This window comes from Lissotriton helveticus, chromosome 2_1 (genome assembly GCF_964261635.1).
Source record: "Lissotriton helveticus chromosome 2_1, aLisHel1.1, whole genome shotgun sequence".
Classification (NCBI taxonomy): Eukaryota; Metazoa; Chordata; class Amphibia; order Caudata; family Salamandridae; genus Lissotriton; species Lissotriton helveticus.
In genome coordinates, this window is record NC_136059.1 from 2,119,097,210 (window position 1) to 2,119,124,286 (window position 27,077).

Genomic DNA, 27,077 nt, shown 5'->3' on the forward strand with positions numbered 1-27,077 from the left:
ATCCCCAATGCCCAGATTGCCCCACCTCTCTGCACCCAAGTACGGATGTCCAAAGCGTCCTCGTTTCTCCCGATTGACCCCAGCTCCATATCCCGAAGTATAACTGATGACCCTGATTAACCATTGCTCCCCGAGAAATAAATGTTTAGCCTCTGTCCCTCTCTCATGATGATAGAAGACTGCCAGGGCTTGGGTTAGAAAGACGAGTCTCTACCAAAGGATCCGATTTCGAGTTTGATGGAATACGCAGTTGATAGGAGTCTGACTTCTCTCCATATACGTCATGAACGAACGTCAAATAGACTTAGTACAAACTCAGTAGAAATGCCCGCATACATACTCCATAGTGATAACTTCTGACCGTGACCGATGAACGTATCCCCAACTACTTAAGATTGGGGGCGGAATTGAAAGGTATAAATGTCTTCTCCTGCCAGTTCTCTAAAGCTTGTTTTGTACCCATTCAAAGATACACAATCACCGGAGGAGAGGGGCCGGACGTGACGCACAGCCTAGCCGCAGATCATGAAGCACATGTGACCTCGACCAAAGGTGGAGCCGCAGAGCAACGAGACGCGGGACGAGGCACTACTCTCAAACACGGAAAATGAAAGGATGGAGGGCTGCCTTGAAGCCCTCTGCTTGCTGACCCACGCGTGCCAGAAGTCCCCGCCCCCTTTGAGCCCGATTGATGGGCCTGCCTGCTTGTTATCCTTTGCTCCCTTGGTTTGTCTCAAAGATCTGATCCCACTCCGCCCTCTCTTCCCTCGATTATCCGACCACCCCCCTTTTTTTCACATGGATTTTGACTCAGCGAAGAAGAACAGCATTTAGGTAGAATAGGGTTTGCCACGGAAGGAGAAAGAAATGCAGGTGCCCAGCATGAGGCACCCTTAAGAAGATTAGTTAGGAAACAGGACTGTGGTCTAACAGCAGAGGACAGATCGCACCCTGCGACGTGTAAGGATGGATCCGAGCTGGACCTATAGCTCCACCGCCGGTGCTCAACAGCGCCAACGGAAGAACACGAACTACTAGAGCTTACCAGTGATGGCTCGCTGCTAAAAAGACACTGTGGCGAAGACCTCCCCTCCCCTTTCTGAACTTTCTACCCCCCCCCTGACTACTAGCTTGTATTGAACTGAATTCCTCCCTCAACCACTTTTGTATTGCTTTCAAAATGTTTCATCGGTCACTTTTAACTGTACCTTGATACCGCCGGAGAGAGAGTCAGAACATGGTTCCATAATGTGTCGGAACATTTCTTTGATTGACTCCGACTGAGTTGTATACCGATCTCAAGACCCGTATATATAACACGACAAATGTAAATTCATATGTATTTCACCTCGTCTATCGCATCAACTGCACATGGTTATATGCAATTCGCCAGTATTGACAGACGCTATTTCATTGACCACCCATGGCTATATGTACTCCCCGTCAGTTATGATAAACATGGAAATGAACTAACTTATGTTAAAAAGCGGCGACTGTGGAAAATGACAATGTATATGTACATAAGCGGCGTTCATTTGTGTTCACTCATTACCAACTGCATGTACCCTAAGACTCTGAATTTCAAAGCTGAACGTACGAAAGCTTTGTATGATATCGAAATACGTAATATAATGGGGATAGACATAAATTGACATGCTGGCTAGATATGTTGAAAAGGGAGGACTGTTAAAAATCTGGATTGTGGTGTAAACATTATCGGCGCCATCTTGTCCTTTTCAGATCCATACGTGCGCGTAAGCAGCAACCATTTTGATTACCATGGCCTCTCTGCCCACTCCCGATAGCCAGCGTCTCTCTCTCCCCTTCACTCCCCGGCCTCGCAAGCATCCCCGACAGCCCCCGGTCTCTCATGCATAGGCCATAAAACCCTCTTCCTCTGCGCGACCCTGCTCTAAAAGTGACACCCCTGCCTGACCGACACCCCCTGCATTCCTCCCAGGAACACCCTTCCCCTCTTCTGATGACCCCCCCCCGGCTACACCTGGCCTCTCGACCCGGTCCCAAGTCATAAAACAAAGCCTCATGGATGTACCCCCCCCCCCGGCCCCGCATAGCAAAACGTGATACACCAACCGAAGTGCCCGATCTTATCCCCTGCCCAACCTTAGATCTGACCACCCCCTCTTGCCCTCGTGTCCTGTTGGATTGTCCGGCTGCAAGATTACAATCACATGTTACATTTGGGAGGGGAAACGACATCCGAGCGACAGGCATGGGAATAGGCCTGAAGCTGGGATTCCAAACGTGCCTTTTCGTACTTCAAAGTTTCTTTATTGCAATAAGGAATGTTTGTACATCATAAACCTGTGTATAAAAGACGGAGCCTCAGAGAAACTTGTTAGAGCACCTCTTGAAGACATTGTGCGCGTGTCCGAAATGACAGGCTCTCCTCATGGGAAATAAAACTCTGTTCTTGCGCTCCCGCCTCCAGCGCCCGTCTCTTTATTTGGTAACTGATCGAAATGGGAACTAAGAGGCGTCTTGTGCCAGCAGCCTGGGCATCGGTTGTAATTTGGGCTGTTTTTCCTCAGTAGGTCAATTTGAGAGAAAGGTTTGGTAACCTCTGCTCAGCCTGACATCAAGCTTTCCAACAGTAGCATTAGAATCAGACATCGCTTACTCCTCAATCGAAACTAGGAGCCAGATGGCCCTAATTAGGCATGGACTGAAACGATTGAGATTGCATGGCAGAAATATAGTGGAGTATGCCTGGAAAGAACACTTCTTCATGAACACCAAATCACTGTACGTAATTATGACAACAAACATAAACTTGTAGAGCCACAAAAAGGTAATTACATCATAAGCAACAAATTCCTTTACTTAAAGAACAAACCGGAAATAGCTGCCCTATGTAATATCCATCTGAAATGTCATGTTGTCCTGTTCGATCCCATACCCAATGCCCCACAGTATCTTGCTCTTCTAGAAAACCAGAGGGAAAGAAGACTGTTTGCATAGTAGGGAGGCTGCCTGCTACTGAATGATATCAAGAACAGAAGAAACCCTGCATCCTCAGAATTTTGTTCCTGTGGGGATAAAGAGGACATGCTGCATTTATGTTACATTGTCATCTGTATATTAAGGTTAGAACACACTCAATAGCAAAGAGTATTCACAAAGAACATTTAGAGAATGCATCAGAGTAATGATTCCTTCTGGTCTGCGAATTTTTCAAGTGTTACAACAAATTCAATGGGTTTCTATTGTAAGATTAGCTGGGATATTCGGATGACGCTTCAGGAAATATAACAGGCTTAGCCGGAATTAGAAGCAGCAGTGTGGACGAGGAAGAACTTTTACATTGCACTATTTTTTTCTACCTTATGGTTTTAAATGGGAGAGATTTTAATGGTATGTTAAAATGCACTTTTGTGAACAACTTTTACATCCTACTACCATATCTTGGGGTTCTAAATAGAAGTGGTTTTAATTGTTTTTAAACGTATTTTGTGACAAATTACGCCTAAGTGGCAGTTGCGAGTATTTGTCCTGTGTGAAAGACAATTATGTTTACCTTAAAGCCAAAAGCACTTTACAATAAATCAAACCCACGCATTGCAAATAATGGAGGTAAAGAATTAAAATAAAACCCTGTAGGCAATAACATTAAAATATATTACAATATTTTAAATAGTTAAAATATATATAAGTAAATGTAACTTAATGTTAAACAAAACTAAAAAAAGGTATCTATTTCTTATGTAATTATAAAGTAATTTTTATGCCCTTTTTTGAACTACTAAATAATGCAACAATACGTTGTATTTAAATATAACTCAATTAATTTTGTAATTAATTCTATACATATGTTTTATAATAGTTAATAACGCATAATAACACATTACATTCTTTTTCTGGAGGAGGAATTATTTTTAATGTTACATTCAGAAAAGTATTTTAGTTAATGTATTATATTTCCCTTAATTAAACATTTATTTTAAAATTACATTAGTAGACCTGAGGCTACACATTTAAAAATTAATACAAACAATTAATTTACAACTACATTTAATCTTAATATAGTTTTAGATGTACTTTTGAATTTAATAACGTTTTAATGTTTTTCCCTGTAGCTTATTATGCAGATACCTCTCTATTGGAAACACATTAAACTAAAATAACATTATTTTTCTGAAGTTTAAATTAAAACATAAATTCCCACCTTCAGAAAAAAAACTGTATTCTTATTTATTAATATTCAAAGTGATGTATAGACTTCATTAAAATGATTTAAGTATATTTTAAATATCAATGATGGCTACCTTAATTTCACATTCTAAATTGGGTATTAATATATTTGTTTTATATATTTGAACATTATTTTAATTATTTATGTATATTTATATACCTTTTTTTAGTACTGAACTAATTAAATTTAACATAATTCCCAATGTTTTTTTATATGTTTTCATTAACATTTCAACATCATTCAATATCACTCCAGAAGCAACTTTACAGGACTTGTACATCAGATCGTACAGTATGTGACATTTCAATTAGTGGTAGGTGCAAGCATAACATAAAATTGTACAAAGCACGAAAGGAAACCCCTCCTCCCTTGTTCCTAAGTGGGATGGGTATGCCCAGATGTGGGTCCCTTGCTCACTGTGCCATTGGATTCAAGCTAGCCTGGCTGAAGAAGGGTGACATACCCTGAAACCGGTCCCAGGATGCTTGTTTCTGGTCCAGGCAGGACCTGGCCTGACAGTTCAGTCTGGACTGTTCCCATGGGGCACAGGCTCAAGACTGATTTGATTATGGCTGAGTCCAAACTGGGGTGGCGTAGTGTGCAAAAGAAGAATGAATTTAACCCAGATCTTTTGACTGGGGGAGAATGTTTGCATTGTCAGCATTCTGTCCATCATTTGCTTTCTGTAACACTTTTCGCCCTAAGTGCGATGGGTATGCCCAGAGGAGGGTCCCTTGCTCACCGTGCCACTGGATTCAAGCTAGCCTGGCTGAAGAAGGGTGACATACCCTAATACGGGTCCCAGAATGCTTGTCTCCGGTCCACGGAGGACCTGGCCTGGCAGTTTGTTCTGCACTGTTCCCATGAGGCACAGGGTCAAGACTGATTTGCATATGGCTGTATCCACACTGGGGTGGTGTAGTGGGCAAAAGAACAATGGATTTAACCCAAATCTTTTGACTGGGGGAGAATGTTTGCATTTTCAGCATTCCGTCCATCATTTGTTTGCTGTACCACTGTTTAAATATTCCAGTGCCCCAAAGGCACAAGCCGTACAAGGAACTGTAGTAGGGCTCCCAATATAGTGAGCCCAGGTCCCAGCTCTGGTGAGTAACCACTTGATAGGCTCTTCATTTCCATAGCCCCATTCGCATGTCTGCATAGCATTCCCGGTTTCAGTGTCCACCGCTGTTGCAGGGCCAGAGAAATCCCCACCAGCATGCATCATAACTCCCCACGCTAGCAGGTCATCCTGCAATCATCACACCTCAGTTTTTTCATATGCGCCTATTCTGCCGCCGCTCACTCAGTTGCATCACACAACCAGTCAGCCGTCTTGAGGGGGGTGGTGCAAAGTTGAGCCATCTAATAGTTATGCAGTGTTTGGCCAAAGTGAATCTGTCAGCGCCGTGCTCTTGTTGCCGTACCTGACATTCCTTTGCCTGCTGTGGTTTCCTTTTGGTGTGCAGAAACAGCTCTGGAGGGACATGGTTTCAGGGCACAAAAGGACGCTCTTAAAGCGCTGCCTCTCCCCCGGGCGCAGGTTTCTCTGTCAGTGCCCTGCTCTTGGTGCTGTACCTGATATTCCTTTGACTGCTGTGGTTTCCTTTTGGTGTCGCAGAAACAGCTCTGGTGCGACGTGGTTCCAGGGCACACAAAGACGCTCTCCATCTGCTGCCACAGACGCTTACACCCTGGGAGAGGACTCAACCTCCCAGAGTGCACCCTGACAGGCCCGGTTGATGCGAGTGAGGGGGAGGCGTGACCACCGCGCTGAAAGCGCTGCCTCTCCACCCATGGCGCAGGACGCAGCCCAGACGAAGCCTGGACCAAGGGCGGGCCCGTCCGAGTCCGGAGGAGGCTGGGCTGGGCCATCCTACTAACTTCTGACCTATCATCAGAGTGGCCAGTTTAGTTGTAGCATTTTTCCATCATGCCACCAGTTGGGGTTAGTCTTTTGGGCAAACGTAAATTGGGCATGGGGGTGGAGTAGTGGGAACCCTTGATGCTTTTTTATCTAGCGCTGAATCTGCGCTCATTCATAATATTCAACTATCGTTAGAACCCCTATCATCAATAGAATCAGGTAACACAGCTCCCTATACTATGGCAACTAAATCAAACGCTCCTGTAGTTGCTCCAATAGGGTCACCAGGGCAGGTTTCATCCGTTTCATCAACCCTTCCCAATTCCAGCCCAGCAAGTCCAGATAGTCCTTACAGGGCCTAAGTAGGGTGCGGTGGGGCGGGGGGGGACCGCCAACAAAGAAAAGGAAAGCCCGCGCCTTAGCAAAAACCCATCCACACTCTCTATGGGGTATAACTCGGAAGGCCCCTGCAAAGGAGGTTGGGAGCGTCTGCAATCCCCCAGCAACTGTTCTTTTGTGGATGCTACACCTGACCCAGTAAACTGTAGCAAGGATGACTATAATATTCAGTTATTGCAGAAAATTACCTCTCTAATTTACCCCGTGATGCAGAAACTTGCTCGCTAAAAAAGAGCAGGGCCTCCCTAGGATTTCATCGTCTGACCACAATGTTCAATCAGGTGGTGGGGAGACGAATCTTAACCTGCTGTGGGGGGGCAGCAAAGTACGGGGCCTGCAAATATTACACCTAATCCTTCTAGCGGAGTTTCGGGTAATAATCAATCAAACCCGCAATTGCTAGTAGGCCTGGCCTATACGGTGCCCCCCGGCCCCAAGATTTGGTAGTTTGCAACTATTCCAACAACCATTAGCAGAGAAACTGCACCCCCCCATCTTCCCTACACTTACCGCCGGAGCCTACCCCTTACACCGTTGTTCTGGGGAATGTCTCGGAGCTTGAATTCCAGGCACGGGAACACTGGTCTACCCTGCGCAACAAGGCTCTACATCTACTAAGCTCCAGAACAGGGCTTACAACAGAACTGTTAACATAATTCTAAATGGTGTGAAGGGTACCATGGGTGGGGAAGTCATAGAAAACTCTCAAGGGGGATTGTGTGGTTTTCAGCTTTAGGTCACCCAGCATGGTTCAGTATATCCTGTCGAGGGCAGGGAATTGAGAGGTAAGGGATACCATCTCTGTATTCCCCCTGGGTGTTTTTTATCGACCCAAAACTGATCTTAGCGGTGCCAATTTAAGAGGGGCATTTCAATCACCGGGTATTTTTGTTCAACCAGTCCCTGTGAGAAATTGATTTGATGCACTTTCAACATTGGAAAGTAACAATTAACTCGGCTGTGATGGTGGGCCTGTAACAACCATAACAAGCCCAATCAAGGGGTACGGGGTATTAGACCAAGGTTCCCCCACTAAATATCTTCCTGATGGGACCAAATCTAGGAACACACAGTTAGCGGGGGCTGCCAGTATTACAGTGGGATCTTGGAACATTGCGGGCTCTTGTCCAAAACTGAATCCAGTGACTGGTCAACTTTTGTTGAACAGCACAATATCTGGGTATTTCAGGAGACATGGTCCATGGAACAAGTCCACCACCCCGGGTTCCTTACCTTTTCAAAGCCAGCTAAAGGGGGACAAAAGGGGAGACCATCGGGAGGGCTAACATGCTGGGTGAGACAGCAATCGAGTTATACTGTTAAGGAATTTTTGATTGACAGCCCGGATATCATGGCTCTCAGGCTTCGTACGGGCCATGAACTGGATATCTTGTTGATTAACATTTACGCAAGAGGGCAGCCGGGTGGGAGGCGTTCTGAGACTGTTGCCATCCTTGAGGGGTTTCTGGATACTTGGAAAGCAGGGCACAATCTGATTATAGCAGAGGATTTTAACTGTTCTTTTGAACCCCTTAACTTGGAGGACGGTAATCTAACTTCCGCGACCATGATCCACTGGTATTATCACTAACAGCACTGAGCACAATAGTTAATGCCAATAAGGACGAGGCACATACCTTAGTGGAAGCAGCTGTTACGAATGATGATGGAAGAGTTAGATGGGCCAGGCTTGTTGAAAGAGAGGGGGACCTCGAGCAGATGAAGTCTATGGTTGCCCATTCGGTTGCTATTCTTAATATTTGTTACTCTCAGGAGGATATGAATCGTATAGCTCCAAGGGTACATAGTAAGTTATTTTCAAGTCTAAAACCATTTTCTATTAAGCGTACTTCCAGGAAGAACACTTCAGGTGTAAAAATGGCTACCTGGTATAACAAACTATGTAGCGAGGCATACCGGGAGCTAACAAAAGCTATTAGATCAAAAAATATGGGCATGGTTAGATTGGCTAGGTCCAGGTTCAAAGCAGTCCAAAAAACAGCTAAGAAGGATTAGGATGATAAACGTTGGCTCGACCTACTTCAAGCTAGTAACGAGAGAGATATGATCAAATGTTGGCAGTTAGTTAAGTGGGGTAGCAATAGAACACAACACATACCGGTAAAACACGTTGCTCCTGGATTGTGGGTCACGTACTTCAAAGCACAATTTTTAACTGTAAATAACGTCCTTACCCAACCCCTATCAGGATTTATGTCCACTATCTTATCGTTTGATAGCTCTGAGGTTGAGGCGGTCCTCTCATTGTTGCTGAAAGGGAGGGCTCCTGGTCCGGACTGCATACCGGCTGATTTGTTTCAGTATGATAAAGAGAACTGGGTAAAATACGTTACTTTTATAGCCAATGCCATAGCTAGTGGTGCAGCTATCCCCGATACTTGGTCTGGAGCTATCATATTACCGATATACAAAAAGGGTGATCGCTCGTCACCTGGCAACTATAGGCTGATTAGCCTTATTGACTCTATACAAAAAATAATTGCCAGATTGGTTCTCAGCAGAATCAAAGTGTGGATTGAAGAGAATGAGATTTTGCCACCATTGCGGGCTGGTTTTCGACCTTTTACTAGCACCATTGACCAGGTTTTCAGGTTTGTTATGATTTACTGGAAAGTAGTTATCATTGGAGGAGGTTCTCTATATGAAGTCTTTATTGACCTTAAGTCTGCATTTGACCTGGTGCCACGTAATAAAATGTGGTGCATCCTTTTGGATGCAGGGATGCCTTAGAACCTATTAGCTTGATAATCAAGTTGCACAACTCGAAGTATGCCCAGGTGCGGTAGGGCCCAAAGGGTGAGGTTACAGCTTGATTTCCAGTCCTAAAGGGTGTGCGCCAAGGATGCGTTCAAGCACCGAATTTGTTATCCCTATTTATTGACAGGGTGGTACACTATTATTCCACATGTCACACAGATGCCCCTAGTCTGGCAGGGCTGAGGATGCCACTGCTCATGTTCGCGGATGACACCCTGATCCTATCTAAGACATAGAAGGGTTTGCAGGCTGCACTGTCTACGTTTGAGGTGTTTTGCCGCGATCATGGGATGGTGGTACATGTGGACAAGACTAAGTTCATGGTCGTCCACAACCATAAGACCATTGAAAGCAGTGTATCCATGAACAATGTCATTCTGGAACAGACAAATGCCTTTGCATACCTGGGGATTACCCTGGGTAAGAAACTTAGCTGGATACCTCACATTGATCTTTTAGTTCTGAAACATGCACAGTTGGCAAGAGCTCTTGTAAAAGAACACAAGCTCAAATTCACTAAGCCCATGGCCCCGGTTCTTAAGATATATAACACCTAGGTTATTACCTCAATCTTATATGGAGCGGAATTATGGGGTTTCGAGAACATCTCCTCGCTGGTACAAGCCCAGAACAAATTTGTCAGAGCTATTAAGAGCCTTCCGCAATCTACGCCCTTATTGCCGCTTTTTTGGGATCTGGGTTGCCTTCATATTGAGGATTTTGCCCGATACAGACCAATAGTGTTTTGGCGACGGTCACCCCGAGCTCTCCCAATAAGCAAAATCCCTTATGGATTTCAGGCGTGCCCGGCTTATAAGCTACCCAAGAGCAAATGGCTGAAACACATTTGCATGAACCTGGGCACTAGATCCGCTATGGAGGCGTTAAGGATCCTGCGGTCATCCAATGACGCACCTATAGCTGTAGCTTTGGCAAAATTTCTGAGTTGGGCAATGAAGAGAAACCCAAGTCAAGTTGTAGCTATATAGATGTTATGTAATTTCAGTGTGGCACTGTTAACTAACTATTAGAAGCGACGATTATCTGGTTTTATATTGCATTGTTGTATTTTTATGGTTTTTATTTTGGTTCTTTGTTGTTGGCCAATTTTATATGACACATATTCTGCACTAACTACTGTTTTAGACACACTGTTTCGATTGTTATATATGGCACTGTGTTTTTATTCCAAACATTTCTTATTCGACACTGTATGTATTGTCTTTTATGATTATCTTAATCGAAATAAAGACATAATGAAATTAATGAATCTGAGTATCACAAACATTCTGCTAATCTTCCTTCTCTTCCTAATAGGGATTATCCCAGCTGGCATTGCTTTAAGTCTCTGCGAATCAGCCACCCTACATCAGTGTGTAAATGTCCCTGAATACTGTTCCAGTAAGTAATGGTATGGTGACAGTTCCACATGACGTGAACGAAGTCCACAAGTGTGTGTCTGCAATGTGTGCACCCCCATCTTTTGTATGATAGTTTGTGTGTAGAGTTTTTGGAGAGTGGTATGTATGATGTTATACTAAGTATGTTTAAAACATGCATTGGCAGAGACCTATCACACTTGCTGGATTATTCTCTCCCATTCCTTAGTCGTGCCAAGGAAGTCACCAAGCCTTTGCAATGTATCTTCCACTATAAGGGGAGACAGCGGTCAGTCATCTCGTAGAGCCCGGTAAATATGGGTGATGAAGTGATGACCACCCACAATAGTCAGCAATGTAACACGTTTCTGAGTAGCAAAAGGGGCATCTGGGAACCCAGGGCAAATCTCCCAAGCTGTAGCTGGAATATAAGCAAATTGGAGGAACTGACTCCATTCCAGTTTAAATGTCTCTGCCTCCTGCAGAGTAATGAATTGGTCTGATGGGCAGGGTCACCCAAGGTGGCCACAGCCATGGTGTGGGTACTTTGTACGAAGGGCTGAATGCACCACACCTCCACAACTGAGGCATAAAGAGTCTTGCGTATGGCTCACTGACAAAATATCAACCTACAAAATATCGACCTACAGAAATATTGATGCTGAAATATCGAAGGCAAGAATATCGACATCCCTTCTACAACATGGTAAGTACAAAAATATCGAAATAAAAATATAGATGTTAAAAATATCTATGTTAAAAATATTGTTTTTTTCTGTAAAAATATAAATATAAAATAAATTAAATAACACAAATAAATAAAATAAACATAGTTAAAAATATATAATAATGTTTAAAATTAATAAATACATATATAATAATAATACATTAATTTAACATATACAGACAATATAATATACTTACTTATCAATAAGTTTTAATAATTATTTTAATAATTTATAAATGATAACAAATATTATAAATTACAAATGCATTTACAAACATAAAACAAAAACATAAATAAAATGTAAATAATTATTATTAATAAATTAAAAAAATTAAATATACTCTTAATAATTTTAAAATTAATTATATACTACATTATCTAAAATTATACATAAAATATCAAATAGCTAAATAAATGAAAATATTATTCAAAACCCATAACTAAAAAAAATACAGTAATAAAAACGTTGTATAGCATAGAACTTAAAATTACCATTCCCACACTAGAGAGCGCAACAATAGAGAAACCATTGGATAGCGTAGAGTTAAAATTACTATTCCAACTCCAGAGAGTGCACCTGTAGGGAAAGCGTTGGATAGCGTAGGGATAAAAATTACTATTCCAACTCCAGAGAGGTCAGCAGTAGGGAAAGCGTTAGATAGTGTAGGGGGAAAAATTACTATTCCAACTCCAAAAAGTGCAACAGTAGGGAAAGCGTTGGATAGCGTAGGGGTACAAATTACTATTCGAACTCCAGAGAGTGCAACAGTAGGGAAAGCGTTGAATGGCGTAGGGGTAAAAATTGCTATTCCCACTCCAGAGAGTGCAACAGTAGGGAAAGCATTGGATAGCGTAGGCGTAAAAATTAGTATTCCCACTCCAGACAGTGCAACAGTAGGGAAAGCATTGGATAGCGTAGGGGTACAAATTACCATTCTAACTCCAGAGAGTGCAACAGTAGTGAAAACTTTGGATAGCGTAGAGGTAAAAATGACTATTTCCACTCCAGAGAGTGCAACAGTAGAGAAAGCGTTGGATAGCGTAGGGGTAAAAATTACTATTCCAAATCCAGAGAGTGCAACAGTAGGGAAAGCGTTGGATAGCGTAGGGGTAATAATTACTATTCCCACTCCAGGAAGTACAACAGTAGGGAAAGCGTTGGATAGCGTAGGGGTAAAAATTACTATTCCCACTCCAGAGAGTGCAACAGTAGGGAAAGCGTTGGATAGCGTAGGGGTAAAAAATACTATTCTAACTCCAGAGAGTGCAACAATAGGGAAAGCGTTGGATAGCGTAGGGGTAAAAATTACTATTCCAACTCCAGAGAGTGCAACAGTAGGGAAATTGTTGGATAGCGTAGAAGTTAAATATAACATACTTGTTGTAAATAAAAGAATTAATAATTTAAGTTTTAAAAAACTCTATATCATTTGCAAATACCCATTAATAATTATTAAAAACATAATTACAATTGAATAATTAATTAACAATAACTTAACAATATGTACCAATAAATATTAATTAATAAATATTATTTACCAAAAAATAAACATTAAACAATGAAATATTTTTCAAAACTAAAAACATAATTACAATTAAATAATTAATTAAGAATACATTAACAATATATACCAATTAATATTATTTAATAAATATTAGTTACCAAAAAATAAATATTAAACACTGAAATATTTTTTTTAACTAAAAACATAATTACAATTGAATAATTAATTAACAATAAATTAACAATAAATACCAATAAATATTAATTAATACATATTAGTTACCAAATAATAAATATTGAACACTTAAATATTTTTCAAAACAAAAAACATATTAATAATTACAAATTAATGAACAATTGAAATATAGTAAACAATACATTTCTTTTTAAATCAAAAAATATTTTTTATTACCAATTAATAAAAATGTATTTCCAATTAATAAAAAGTAATTAACAATTAAACATCTGAACTACCAATTAAAAAATGTAATTACAATTAAAAAAATTAATTGCCAATTAAAAAGTGTAATTAGCAATCACAAACATTAATTACCAATTAAAAAATGAATTACCAATTACAATAATTACCAATTAATAATTAATGAAAAATAAACTAATTATCAATACCAATAAAAAAATCATTACTTAATTACAATTAAATTACTTCCCATCCAATTCCCCCATAAACCCACAAACCGCTACAGAACTTAAATGCAAACATTAATTAAAATTATTTTACAATTACTAAAAATTAATAATCAATTTACTATAATTAAATGACTTCCCACCCTATTCCCCTATAAACCCACAACCCGCTCCAGTACTAAAACATACATTTTACTTAAAATTAAAATTATTAATATATAAAAAATAGTACACATGTAATTTAAAACAAATAAAATACTTAACAAAAACATATAACACATACATATAAAATACATAATAAAATACATAACAATAAACAAATATCGATATTAGTAACTTCGAAATTAGTAACATCGATATATTTGATATCGATATTACTAACTTCGATATTACTTACATTGATATAAAAAAATCGATATTACTTACCTTAGGGTTGATATTCGGTCCAACGATATTCTTGCCCTCGATATTCTCCACCTTCGATATTTCCAACTAGATATTACTGTAGGTCGAAATTTCGGAATCGATATTTAGACTGTGCACCATTTTCTATGGGAGGGTATCCCAGTACCAGTGATTGGCCATGTGTGGTGCTGGACGTACTACTGTTTTTTTTTTTAGTAACTTACATTTGGATTTTGTGAATAGTCAAAAGTAGTAAACTTCCTCAAAGAGTAAATTGCTCAAACGTGTAAGTTACCTTTGTGAATCAGTCTCCTGATGTAGAAAAATAGGACATGCTGAATATTAAAGAAATGTTTTCCCCTGTCGTGAACAGCTATCAAAGATTGCTTGTCACCATTTAGGAAAAGTAGCATCTTTCCTTCGAGAGTCCTGATTGTGAAAAAGTCTCTTTTTACAACTTGGGCCAGGAAAAAGATATCAACTTGCATAAAAGTTATTTGTATTAATTCATCAAAATATCTAGTTCAATGACGTAAGTAGATTTATAATTGAAATAGAGGTAGGGTAACTTGTACAAATAATAATTTGTGTGACCTGGAAACCCAGCAGTGACTAAACTGGTTCCGTTAGGTTACCCTTCCCACAGGTGACAATAATAAGTATTTTCTTAAAATGTGTAGTGGTGTGCTGCCACCAAAAATACATCAACTTCCAGAGGCAGCAAGACAACCTTGGGGCAATCACTGACCACAAATCTGGAATTGCCGGTTTGGGAGGAGATAGGAACAGATGGTATCATAAACCTCCTGAGCAGAGGTTTGTATTTTGACACTGAGATGACATAAAAAGTACAAGTGACAGAAACATTTAGTTTCAGAGGACTCTCCGGCATTCGTTTCTGTCCACAAGAGGAGTGAAACCTGCTTGCAGATGAGGAGGGCATATTGTCTTTGTAGGACTTAATCTGGGATGGAGCTTGCAGTTCCTTAAAGGAGGGCCTGACTTTGGCCATTTTGGATAGAGTCCTCTGGGGCAGTTTATGTCAGACAGCCGTGGTCATTCTTTAAAAGAAAGTTGAGCGGTGGTACCAATTTTGCAGTGATTGGGTCTAGAACATCACCAAGCAAGAGATTGTGCACTGGATATCTACTTTATTTGGTGCTTTACCAGTTCTTAAGTGAATAAATAAAAAACTAATTACATTGCGCGCGCTGCAATGCCAAATGGCGATGCAGCACGCGCAATATAATTAGTTTATTAATTTATTTCTTTATTTACCTCCGTTCGGCCATATGCCAGAGTTTACTACACCCCACCCTTCCCCTCCTTCACCCCGCAGCACTCCTTCGAGGAGCCACTACTGCTGCTTGAAACAAATCCACCTGGAATGGAGCATAGTTATTTTTCAAACGCCTCTTGTCTCTTTTTTGTTCAAGGTATTTCATATTCAAGAAATAGTTGTGAATGTGAAAATCTTGATCAGCTATGCATAATATGTCTTCAACTATGGAGCAAAGTAGAGGGGGACAGGTGTAGTTTTTTCTCAACATTCGTTTGAGTTAATTACAGTCCCTTTTACCTTTGCAGAAATAATTGGTGAAACAGGGAGGGAGGAAAGTTTTTTGCGATGGGATCAATGTGTTTTCAAAGATTGAGTAAGCGCTTAGGGTATTAAAGGAAGATGCTGCCACAGAAGCATTCTAAGATGAATCCAGAAAAGTTATTGAGAGGGTCTTAATAAAGTTATGACATTTAACTTTGGAAAGTGCTCTAGTTAGCTAGGCTGCAAATGGAAACAAAACAGGGTTGAAATTAGAGGGTGTTGGAAAAGTGGACTACAAAGTGTTCTGTCCTAGTGAGCAGGAAGAAGGTGAGAACCGAGATGGATTTACAAAGAGAGAAGAGAAGAGATTTATAAAGAGAGAAGATGGAGTCAAGTAAATGGCCTGCCTGATGTGTGGTGGAAGGCACAAGTAAAAGTAGTTAATGGCTGTGGAATCAATCAATTAGGTCAAACAAGTCAGCTGGATCTTGGGACAGAAGGGCATCATATCAGTGCCAACAGCAGCAAGAAAGAAGGGCACAGTTTGATGGAGGAAATTGAGCATTCTGGTGCAAAGTGAGAGTTTACCTCAGAGACAGAGCAGTTGAGATTAGAGTGGTAAACAAAAGCTGGTCCACCTACCATTTCATGGAGACAGTCACAGCAACAGATGGAATATTCATGTTATATAGCAGATGCAACAGTGGAACTATATGAATATTTTAATTCAGTTTTGATTAATGAAAGACTATTGCATTGATAATCAAGAGTAAATTGAATAATATCCAGTTGGCGCTTGGGAAGTGATTTGGTGTTAAGTAGGAAACAACATAACATTTATAGGGTATCAATTGTATCACCCTTATGAACATTGAATGAGGATTTAACATTACGGTTAGATGGGGAATTTGAAATGTTCAAATGGATATGGGTGGTGGGGCCAAAGTAAGAGCTACAACATAAGACCAGCCCAATAAGAGAGGATAAAGGGAGAGTGGGGCAAGAAGGATGCTTTCCTGGAGTTTGGAGAGCTATCAGATCGGATTCGGAGTAAGTTACCCTTGAAGCTAGATCAGAAGCTCTGATGCTGTGAATGGTCCAAGCATGGACTAGCACAGACTTGTTTTCCTTTGGCATGCCTTCGATGCACTTTCAGCCCACCCACTGAACGCCACTCATGTGAGAATATGCAGCTGCATTTTCTAGGTATCCCACAATGTAAGAAGATCACACCTACAGAAAAACCAAATGAACTCACTGAACTGACTTGTGCTGTGAAAACAAGTGGACAAATTAACATTCTTAACTGGAGCCTGGCCACTCCTGAGTCCAGCTGTTAGCGCCCTAGTTGCTGTTTCAGTTTGACAGATGGTGGAACTGAAATGTTAGACTGATCCAACAGCACAAGGAAATTAAAATGTCATCTAGGACATTTGATAAAGTTTGTAATACGTCCTCCTGTCAGCCTGAATCTGAAGCAAATGCTTAACAACTTTTCTGAAATAGCTGACCATGTATGAAAAGTGTAGCTATGTTCTGAAAGACTAAAGAGTGCACCGAAGTACAATATGCTGTGAAAATGTGTGGGCAGAATAAAAGTGACGTGCACCTTTTTTCTGATGCCAATCTTTATGAGCTCAATATGCACAGGGAGAATGAAATGTGAAAGGGCTACTGCAGCCTCCTCAGTGAGATAGCAATGTGAGTCATTTCAACTGTTCAAGAATGCAACTCCAGTATTTAGCATGCTTCACCTTTACAGATAAGGTTACCAGGCTTAAAATTACTACTAAAGAGTGATTAGTTAATGTAAAATGTAGGGTTTTCCCCAAGACAAAATCAACTGACTTTGACATGTGCTGGCTGCAGCTTAGGCTACAGATATCCAGGCCTACAGTAGCAGTGCAGTAGCAGTAGCAGTGCTGAAGCCATAGTTTTAAAGTCTCACACACATGAGTGTTGTAAGGCACCCAACCCATGTGACATCTGACCTTTGTGTCAATTTTACCTTTAACGCCATGGTGCTGTGGCCTCACTAAACGGTCAGTGTATAACAAGTACCAAAAACTATAGGTGATCCTTGTGACAGCGCAGTGTATAGGAAGTGATCCAATAAAGATTGGCAATACACTGTCCACACAACATATACACATATGCTGTAACCATCAGGACATGCATTATTTGGAATTCAATAAAATTAATATTCAGGATTTCCCAGTGTGTGTTAAGACAAACAATTCGAACCTTTGACCCCTAACAATGATTCTAAAGTGATCTTCATCAGGACACAGTAAAACGGTAGCAACCAAGACCAAAGCATCATGAAGAATTATAAACCATCCAGAAAGCCAGGACGAGAAATGTCTGTATTCCCGATTGCCAAAGTTATTGAAAAGGCTCACCTAGTGTGTAGCTAAACAAATCACGAACATTGCAAAGCCATCACAGAGAGATGAGTCAGTGACAGATACTAGAAAGTCAGACATGCCTATTTGAACTCTGTAATATTGCTATGTTTCAAAGGACAAAACAAATGCACTGGGAGGTGATCAGGAGCTTCTCCCAATGATGAAAAAAAGTCAATAGGTAGTCAGAAAAAAATGGGGTTACGATGCAAAAAATTTACTTTCCTAAATCACCTTGTCCTGAATGCAAAGAAGGCCACAGGATACGCAAGCATCTATGAGACATATGCACACACGCACACATACAAGTGCATGTGCACACATACACTCGCACACACACACTCGCACACACACACACACACAAACACACACACAAACAGAGGGCCTAGTCCAATGAGAAAGCATTATTTAGAAACCAGCTGCTGACGCCCATTAAGGCATTAGAGGTCTTTACACATACTATTCAAACTCTAAAGTGCAGCAATGTAAATGTTTAAACACTGAAGAAAATACTGCAAAAACACTGAGCCTGCTGTCCTTACAGTGCACTTGAGCCTACATAGAGATAGTTTTTCACTACTTTTCCATGTAAATTTGGTGACCGTGGTAATATTAACATGAGCTCTAACACCCACAAAACGATCACACTGGGACACAATATCTTCTTAAACATGTATGTATTGCACTTCAGACAAAAATGAACACATTTGAAGGAAGATAATGTAATATTACCCAGAGGAACTTTAAACATAAGAAAATGAAAAAAAGATATAATCTTACCTCAGTTGACCTACACATCCCTAGGAATTTGTCGGACATAGTACATAATTTCTTTTCCTCTCCAAGTGTTACAATTCCTAAAAGAGAATTACATAATTACGTCTTTATTCGCTTTTGGTCTATGAACAAGGAAAGCCACCATACACAGCACACATTGCATTTAGTTTTTTATCACTCTGTTTGTTTTCTTCATATAACTAATGACATATAACTATGAAACAAATTAAAAATAAAGAGGTAGCAATTTCAGTGTATATGAAAACTCTTTAAAAAGCCTCATCATGTTTATAAATTTAAGACTGTAGTTATATTGGTTTTCCTGTTCCTCTGGTGTCATTTTCAGAATCTGCATAAAACTTTGCAATCAACTATTGTGTCAGATTGTGGCTCAGATTTGCAAATACTTTGCACCAGGTTTACCCAACGCAAAGTATTGTGGTGGGATTTACAATCCAACACACCTTGTGATTTGCTTGGTATTGCACCCAAAGTAAAGCAATGAAGCCTTGCATTACTTTGCGTCAAAGGTGGTTTTCCATGGGTGGTACATGAGTCTTTCTGTGCAACCACCCATGGGTTTTGAAGCAAATCCCTACCTGCAAAAATTGTAGAGGATTTGTGCCAAACTACTGCACCTTTTGAAGGCAGGTGAAACGAGGAGAAATGTTTTCAGTTCTCCTCATTTTTCTCACTTTTTATGTGGGCTGCGTTGTAAAGCAATCTTACAAAGTAGCAAAACATCTAAGCATAGTTTTTGTACTGAAAAGGACCCCTTCCAGCACAAAACATATACTTCCCACAATGCCAACATACATACACTGTGGCGTTGCTCCGCTCACTCCCGTTCAAGTAATGCAGCACAGCATAGCAACTTTCCTTGCTACCCTGTGTTGCATGACACAGGCTGCGGAAAAAGTGTTTGGGGGAAAGACAAGGGAGTAATTTGTGATGCAAATTATGGTATGCATGGTGGGGTATGAGTTATGGTTTGTGTAGCCAACCATAACTGGTGAATGTTATTGGTTTTTCATCTTTATTTCATAACCATAAATGCGTACCCTACCGCGGCCTTCCAGTCATGTCTGTAACTTGGGCGTGTACATTGACGGCTCTTTGACCATGCATCATCAAGCAGTCAAGGTCACAGCCGTGTGCTTTACCATACTAAAATGGCTTGGGAAGATCATCTGGATGCTGTCAAATGCCAACCAGAAGACAGTTGTCCATGTCCTTGTCACCTCACGGCTGGACTATGGAAATGTCCTTTTTCTAGGCGCAAATAAGGCTGTGACCTGTAGACTACAGCTGGTACAAAACTCTGCAGCAAGACTACTTTGCAGGGTTCCCAGAGCCACTCCCATCTCTGGCTACCTCTGTGACTTACATTGGCTCATGGTAGAGAACCGCATAAAGTTCAAAGCCCTGAGCGACATGTTTAAGATCAAAAGGGGTTCGGCAGCACAATATCTGCAATCTCTTGTTTGCCCATATGCTCCCACTTGTCATCTTCGATCTGCAACTCTTGAAAAATTTACGGTGCCCAGGTTCACACTCGCCAGGATGGGTGGAGGTCCTGTCCGCATCTTGGACCGTCCCTCTGGAATTCTTTTCCCCTTGCTATCCATAAAGAAACTATTTACACCTGCTTCCGCACATCCCTGAAGAGCTGGTTATTTAGCCAGTAATCTCATCTCATCACCACTACATGTTGCACCGAGTCTGTCCAGGCGCCAGGAAACCCTTCTTGGGTAGCTGTAGTGCCCTATAAATTCAACTAATAAATAAATAAATTATGCAACACGCAAACAGTAACAAAAAGAAAACACAACACAAGAAAAATTCCAAACCTATTTAGCAAATGAGAGTGCAATTTCATAAATAAAACGAACTTGTGACTTTCCCCAGCCTAGCATGACCAGATAACCGCGAGTGGTGCTTTCTGCTTTTAGGTGCTATATCTACCTCAAACTTTACAATTGAATATCTGTGGTTCTACAGATTGAATTCTTGTCATTCTGGTATCATTTTATTCATTACAATGTACTCTGTGTTTCTGAATTGGTTTGAAATTTTTCTTGTGTTTTGTTTTCATTTAATTACTGTTTGCGAGCTTTATGTTATGATTCAGCCTCCAAGTGTACCAGAAACTGTAGAGTCCCTCAGATATCCTACAAAAGAGTTGTGTCTCACGTATATGGAAAGAATACTGTTGCATGTGATCCGCATGCCTCTCATCCCGCCATTAGCTTCCAATCCCCAGAAGTTTCCGCACACATATCCAGTGTTCTGACAGCACCTCTGGGGCTGGTGACCCAAGTTGGAAGTACACTGCTGTTGTCTCTGGGAGACCTCTTGAAAAGTGTGACGCTTTAATCAGGCTAAAGCCAATGGCAAATGAGCAGTGTGATGCCTGTTCCCCCCGCATCCCTCTTCGACCATTTCCAGAGGGCCTCCGTCAGCTGCCGGCATGGGAGCACACAGAGAAAGCTGCCTGCTCCATGCACTACTGAGTGACGTTGTGACCCCATCTACATCAATAATGGGACTTTCGACCTGCAATGTAAGGTGACTGTGACTAAGACCACCATATATGTCAATAAACGAAGAAGGTCCTGGGAACTGCTTTCTCAGCAATGACACAGATTTGTCACTGATTCATCAAGTCCTGGTGCCAAAAATGAAGAGGCGGTGGCAACCACTGGCAACCAGCCACTGAAATTAAGTACTGATCCTGCCCCTTTGAACCCAGATTACTGAATAACTGAGATTTGAGGGTAAATCCATACCACAAAATATTCACTCCTTGGTATAGTGATATGGTTTTGCACGTCTCATATTGTGAGCTGAATTTTATAATTCAGCAACTTTGGAAGAAGCAGCAGGGACTTGTAATGGCAATTTGCTAATGTTAGTGTACTAAACCTGCAAACCAAAAGGATACATTCCTGTAAGCATGATAGAAAAAATAATATTTGTGATCGGTCCCTGAATGTCAGAGCTCTAAATAAATCATAGTATTTGGCAGCCAAGATCATGTACATGGGTGCCATTTAAGGGTCGCCAGGAGTAGCAGATGAGAGCCCTAGCTTGTCCCCTGTGAGCCTTGGTATTTACCTTGACACCCTTGGCCTCAGAGATCACCTGCCTGGAGCATGAACAAAGCGGGTCTCTTATGAGCTCTGTTTATTTTAATTCATTAGAGTGTGAATTGTACTTTAGATTTTTTTTAGTGTAATTCATGTAAGTGCTTTACATATGCAAGAAAGCATTTATTTTTCCAAAATACTGTTATCATTCAGGGCGAAATTAACACATATGTTATATTTCGGGGATCTATATTAGCAACAGCATTTGCTTCACTATGCGTCTGCTGTAAGCTGTCAGGTGCACATGAGGCAACATTGATCTCGCAGCTACAAGTGACAGAAATGCCCAAAGTTAAATGGCTGTCCTTCACGTAATTTGACTGCATGAGATCTAATGGGTGCCCCGCTTCCCTGTATACCCTGGGTTGGGCACTGTTCTCTTGAGAATACCATGTCAGAAGCAACACTTACATGCACACCCCATGTGGGCATCATTTCACTAAAACATAGCCACAGGCCTTTGGGGTTTCACTTCTGTCCATGCTGCATGAACAGTATTGCAAAGCACTGCCTTCACTGGAACACTGTGGCAGGCCTGCCCAAATTCACTGCCTTCTGCATTGCCTTGCAAGGAAGGCACTAAGTTCCACCACGGACCCTATAAGACATTCCTTCAGTACACCTCAATGCCCCACTGCCCTGCACATAATGGCGTAAGAAAACTGCGACAGGTCTGTATGTGGGTAGATCATTGCCATATAGACCTCCAAATCCTGGCCGAAACATTTCTCACACCACCAAAAGTGCCCAATACAGGTCCTTTGAACTATTTTAACCCCTTCAGTGCTGATGACGGCTTCCAGTCGTCATCAGTTACGATGGGCATGTGCTGATGATGGCCAGGAGCCGTCATGACCACGCCCGCGATCGGAATGTGCCGCACAGGCGCAGAATTCCGGCCGCAGCCAGGGATTAAGGAGCTAACAACACTCTGGGATGTGGACCCTCTCTCAAGGCCCAAACAATCACACCAGCTTCAGCAGACTAAAATCATGTCCAAAGCTAATTTAAATATGCCCAAAAGAGGAAAAGTTGCCTAGAATTATTGGACTTTGTCTGCCTAAGCATGCAGTTGGTTAATTAGCATTAGCCTTGCAGTAGCTGGCACCTACCTTGGAAAACTAAACTCAAAACAGAAAATATGGTTTAGGACTTCTGACAGGAAGACTTGGGTATAGGGTAAATGGCTCTACCTTAAACCAGGAAGGGAAGCTGGGGAGGGTTCAGGAACTTCACTAACTTGAAAAGGAGCTTTTGGAAAGTGGGTTATTGGTAGGGGCAAAGGTAGGTCTGCCACTGGCAATAAGGCCACTAACACATGATAGGACCCAGCATAGGTCTTAGAAAATTATTCCTATGCTCAACCCTTGTGTTAGAAGGTGGTTCTGACACTAGGGGCCGCCCCTATTTTTTGCTTTCTGAGCACCTAATTGTTGAGCTTTTACTGTGGTGGAACCTCATAATCTGGGACTCACCCACAGTGAACTCATAATGAAGGACACTGCAAGGAGAGTTTAGTGGTGTCCCCCTGGCTGACTAGGCCGCTGCGCAGCAGCTGGAGTATGGGGCACCGTGCTGGTTACATGCAGACACGGGTGTACATTTGTGTGCACACATGTAGGGGCTGCACAGGGGAGATTACCAAGCGTGCGCAGTCCAAGAGCAGGTACAAACTGAATGGTGTGGCAGGACCTATGCAGAACTGGGTGGTGACATGGAATAGGCTTTATGCACTGGAAAGAAACATGCCAGGGAAAGACAGTGTGTTTTACTGTGTTTTTCACTTCATTATTCACTTATGGGAAGGTGGAACCCATGGCTAGAGTAACTTCCACAAGCCCTACGGATTCCAGACACGCATTAAAGTCCTGTGTAGCGGATGTGAAAATAAGTATTCTGCAGAGTCCAAAGTCATATTTGTACTGCTTTTGGGTCGTCCAGAAATGTCATATTTCTCTGAGTCCCTGGCTGGGATCTGGCCTTGGCAGGTTAGATTAATGACCTTTATTCCCAGAGCAAAGTTCTTCCCTCCAAGGAGAAAAGATAGGTGGAGCTACAAACCAATCCATCAACTGCTGCCCCTGGGTGCCAGGCACCAAGCTGAACCACAGTGAGGGCAGTGAGGGGGGAAGGAGTTGGATTTCAGAGGCCATGTGGCCAGAGACACTGTACGACGCCATTTTGAACAAACCCAGAGGCTGAACAAGAAGGAGGGAGCAGGGGCAGGGAAGTGATGTGTCGCTGTTTGATAGGACACACAGAGACTTCCTGCCAGCCCTCTACTCAACTTTTAAAAAGTACTTGCACAGGAAGAGAACCTCTCTCTGGGGTGTGGTCTGCGGAGGCGGAAGGTGCTTTAGCCTGGCCATGGGCAGTTGGAAGGAGAGACCCCCTGACTGTCACCCAGGCCCCTAACAGCACCAGAAGAAGCGCCCAGGATCGGTGCGCAGAAGCAGGGGTCTCTGCACAGGGAGAAGAGAGGCGTAGGGAGCCAATGAAGACCGCTCCCTGCAGAAAGCTCTTGGAGACCCCAAGGATGAAGAAGAGTACTCCCAGTGGCTGGGGGTGCAACCAGGAGCAAGAAGACGCGAAAATGGGGCAGATCGGACCCCTAGGGGCTGAGATATGGCCCAGAGAAGGTAGGTGACCTTTGACCCCTAAGAAGACCGACGACGAAGCACGTGGGGCCCCGCCGCCGGTCTCAGAGATGCCCCCGGGGTGGGTCAGGTCCCGGGGGCTGCCCCCAAGGAGAAGTAAAGCCGGGAATCGCCGTCGCACTCCCCGTGAAGGTGCCCTGCAGGGGGACCAGGAGTCCACCCTGGCCCCCACTGATGATGGAGGCGGGGGAGCACTGTCGCGCCCCCCTACGAGGAGCGCTCCCCGTGACAATGCCCACCCTGGCCCCTGCTGAAATTGGCGATGGGGTGTGCTGTTGCGCAACCCCATCTAGAGGAGGAGGTGCCTGGCGCCCGAGGTGCCAGGATGGGGGGAGCGCCATCACGCTCATTACCTGGGGGTCCGGGTGGAACCAGGCCCCCCACCGAAGCAGGAAGATGCAGCGAAGCCGCCAGAACCACCAGCGCGGCTCTCCCCGGTGCAGTGGGAGAGCCACTCATACAATGTTCACGAGGAGGAGCACAATCGCCCCATAATGCCTTGCCAGGCATTTTGAAGCCTGTCGTTTTGGTGCTTGGTGGCCCCCCAGAGGAGGGGGGTCACCCTCATTGGTGAAAAGGTGCTGAGGGGAGCTGCTGGAGAAGTGCAGCCTCCCCCCTGCTCAAAGAGAAACGTCACCCTAAGTTTCCTAAGTATTTCAAAGGAATAACCCCTCAAGGGCTCAGCCCACAATTATCACCTTCTGGGCTGGAACTTTTGTTCTTCAGCTGAGGGTGTTTCCATAATTGCTTCAAGGATTGATGGGCTGAGTGGGGGTGTCTGGAAGAAGGCATCCCCTGCAGGTGAAGAGGTGTAATTGCACCAGAAATGCTTTTACCAATGGTTATTTCCTTTAAAGGGACTGAAGGTCAAATGTGTAATGTGAAGTACTGGTGTAAGTCAATGTCATAGCAAAGTGGGGTTATGTTATTAGACATTCCTTCTAGGGTGTCTGGCGTTATATGCATAATCCTGTGATCATCTGTGATGCCTTTAGGGGCTGTAATTGCAATGCATTTTTAATGATACCCAAATGTTACGAGTATGATCATTCTAAAGTGGTGCTTAAACATGTATTCTTGCTGCAGCTGTTAGGTGGGGAACAACCCAGACTGTTAGCCCTTAAGATGTAGACCTTAAGATGTAGAGGTGCATACTTTATGGTCAGTAGGAGATGCTCAGTCAGGGTTATGTGTCACCAAGGCCAGTGTATCTATTTTTAATGCTGGTTGACGTAATCGGGGGCGATGTCGCCACTGGGATGGTGCCAGTGCGCAGGGCCCTCACTCCAGGTTAAGTCCAATTCACTGCAAAGGGGGCAAGATGATGTGCCTACATGGGGGTGGTGGTACTAGACCCCACCCACCCTTTCGGGAGGGGTGAAGATGTTATGCAATGTCACAAAGTATTTCCAACAGCTTATGTATATTTGTAAATTGGTGGATAGTATTGAGTAGTGTGTGTGTTTAATAAATGTACTCTTATTTTTATAAAGCAAAGTACAGACTGGACAATCAATTATTGAGTGTTATTTCTGCGCACTTGCAAATGGCGATTACTAGCCTACACCACCTCCCTTGAGTAAGCCTCAGAGTGCTCTGCAATGCTACCCTCTGAGAGTCAGGCGCTACAATTGGGCGTTTGGTTCCCAGTGAAGGACAAATGTAGTCATGTTATTTGTGCAGGCCTCACAGATGCTGCCTCATTTTCCAACACCTTGGTTACGTGGCTACAAGCAGACAGGCTTAATTTCAAAGACAGGGATGTAAAGCATTTAAAAACACCATTTCAGTAAATAATTAAGACACAACATATAATAAAAATCCAACACAAATTTATAAAAATAGGAAATATGTTTATCTTTAAAATGACACCAAATCGACAAAAATCCAATGTAGGGAACCGCAGATATGAATTTTCAAACATTTCATAAAAAATAGCAATCAGAACATTATAGCACCATATTGTGATACCTGCTCGCGATAGACCGGGGCAAAGTCAAAGTTCCAGCCCGGACGCAATGGTGCCCTGAGCGGCTACTGCCCCCGGCACGTCCCGGTCCAAGTTTCTACCTTCACACTTAGAAACTTTTCTGGAGCTTTTTCTCTCGAGGCCCCTTGAAGCTACCAGGCAATCCGGGTTCGGTGACGGTTCGCCGGCTTGACTGATGATGAGGTACCGGTGAACTTCCCTGGAGCGGACGTAGAAAATATTTCAAGTTTGCTTCAGCGGGTCAAACCAGGAATCCAGGCCCACACGTGATGGAAGGCAGGCTGCTTGGCTCTCGCGGTTTCTCCCGGTCGACTTTTCTACGAGCGGACTTAGAAACTTTTCTGGAGCTTTTTCTCGCAGGATCTCTCGATGCTCCCCATGTAGCCGGATCCGGTGAGGGTTCGCAGGCTTCAGATTTTCTCTAGTTCCAGTCAATCTCTGGAAGTCAATGCTATGGAGCTTTTAGCTGGACAAACCTGGTTGGATTGGCCGTCTGACAGTTGAAGGCAGGTGGCCTGGCTGGCCAGGTTGAGTCGGTCCCTCTATTGAGCTTGTTTTCAAAGTTAGTTCAAACTTCTCTAAACTTCTTGAACTTTTTCCTGAAGTTCCTCAAGAGGTCCCAAAGTGTCTCAAACTTAC

General features: G+C 42.5%; 1 protein-coding gene across 1 annotated transcript in view; it reads right to left on the reverse strand.

Annotated features, from left to right (window-relative positions):
* GPM6A (glycoprotein M6A) overlaps nucleotides 1–27,077 on the reverse strand; it is a 536,789-nt gene that overhangs the window by 101,879 nt on the left and 407,833 nt on the right. The window contains exon 5 of the mRNA XM_078677082.1: nucleotides 18,646–18,722. Coding sequence (XP_078533208.1) covers nucleotides 18,646–18,722 — 77 coding nt within the window. The remainder of the gene's footprint in view (nucleotides 1–18,645; nucleotides 18,723–27,077) is intronic.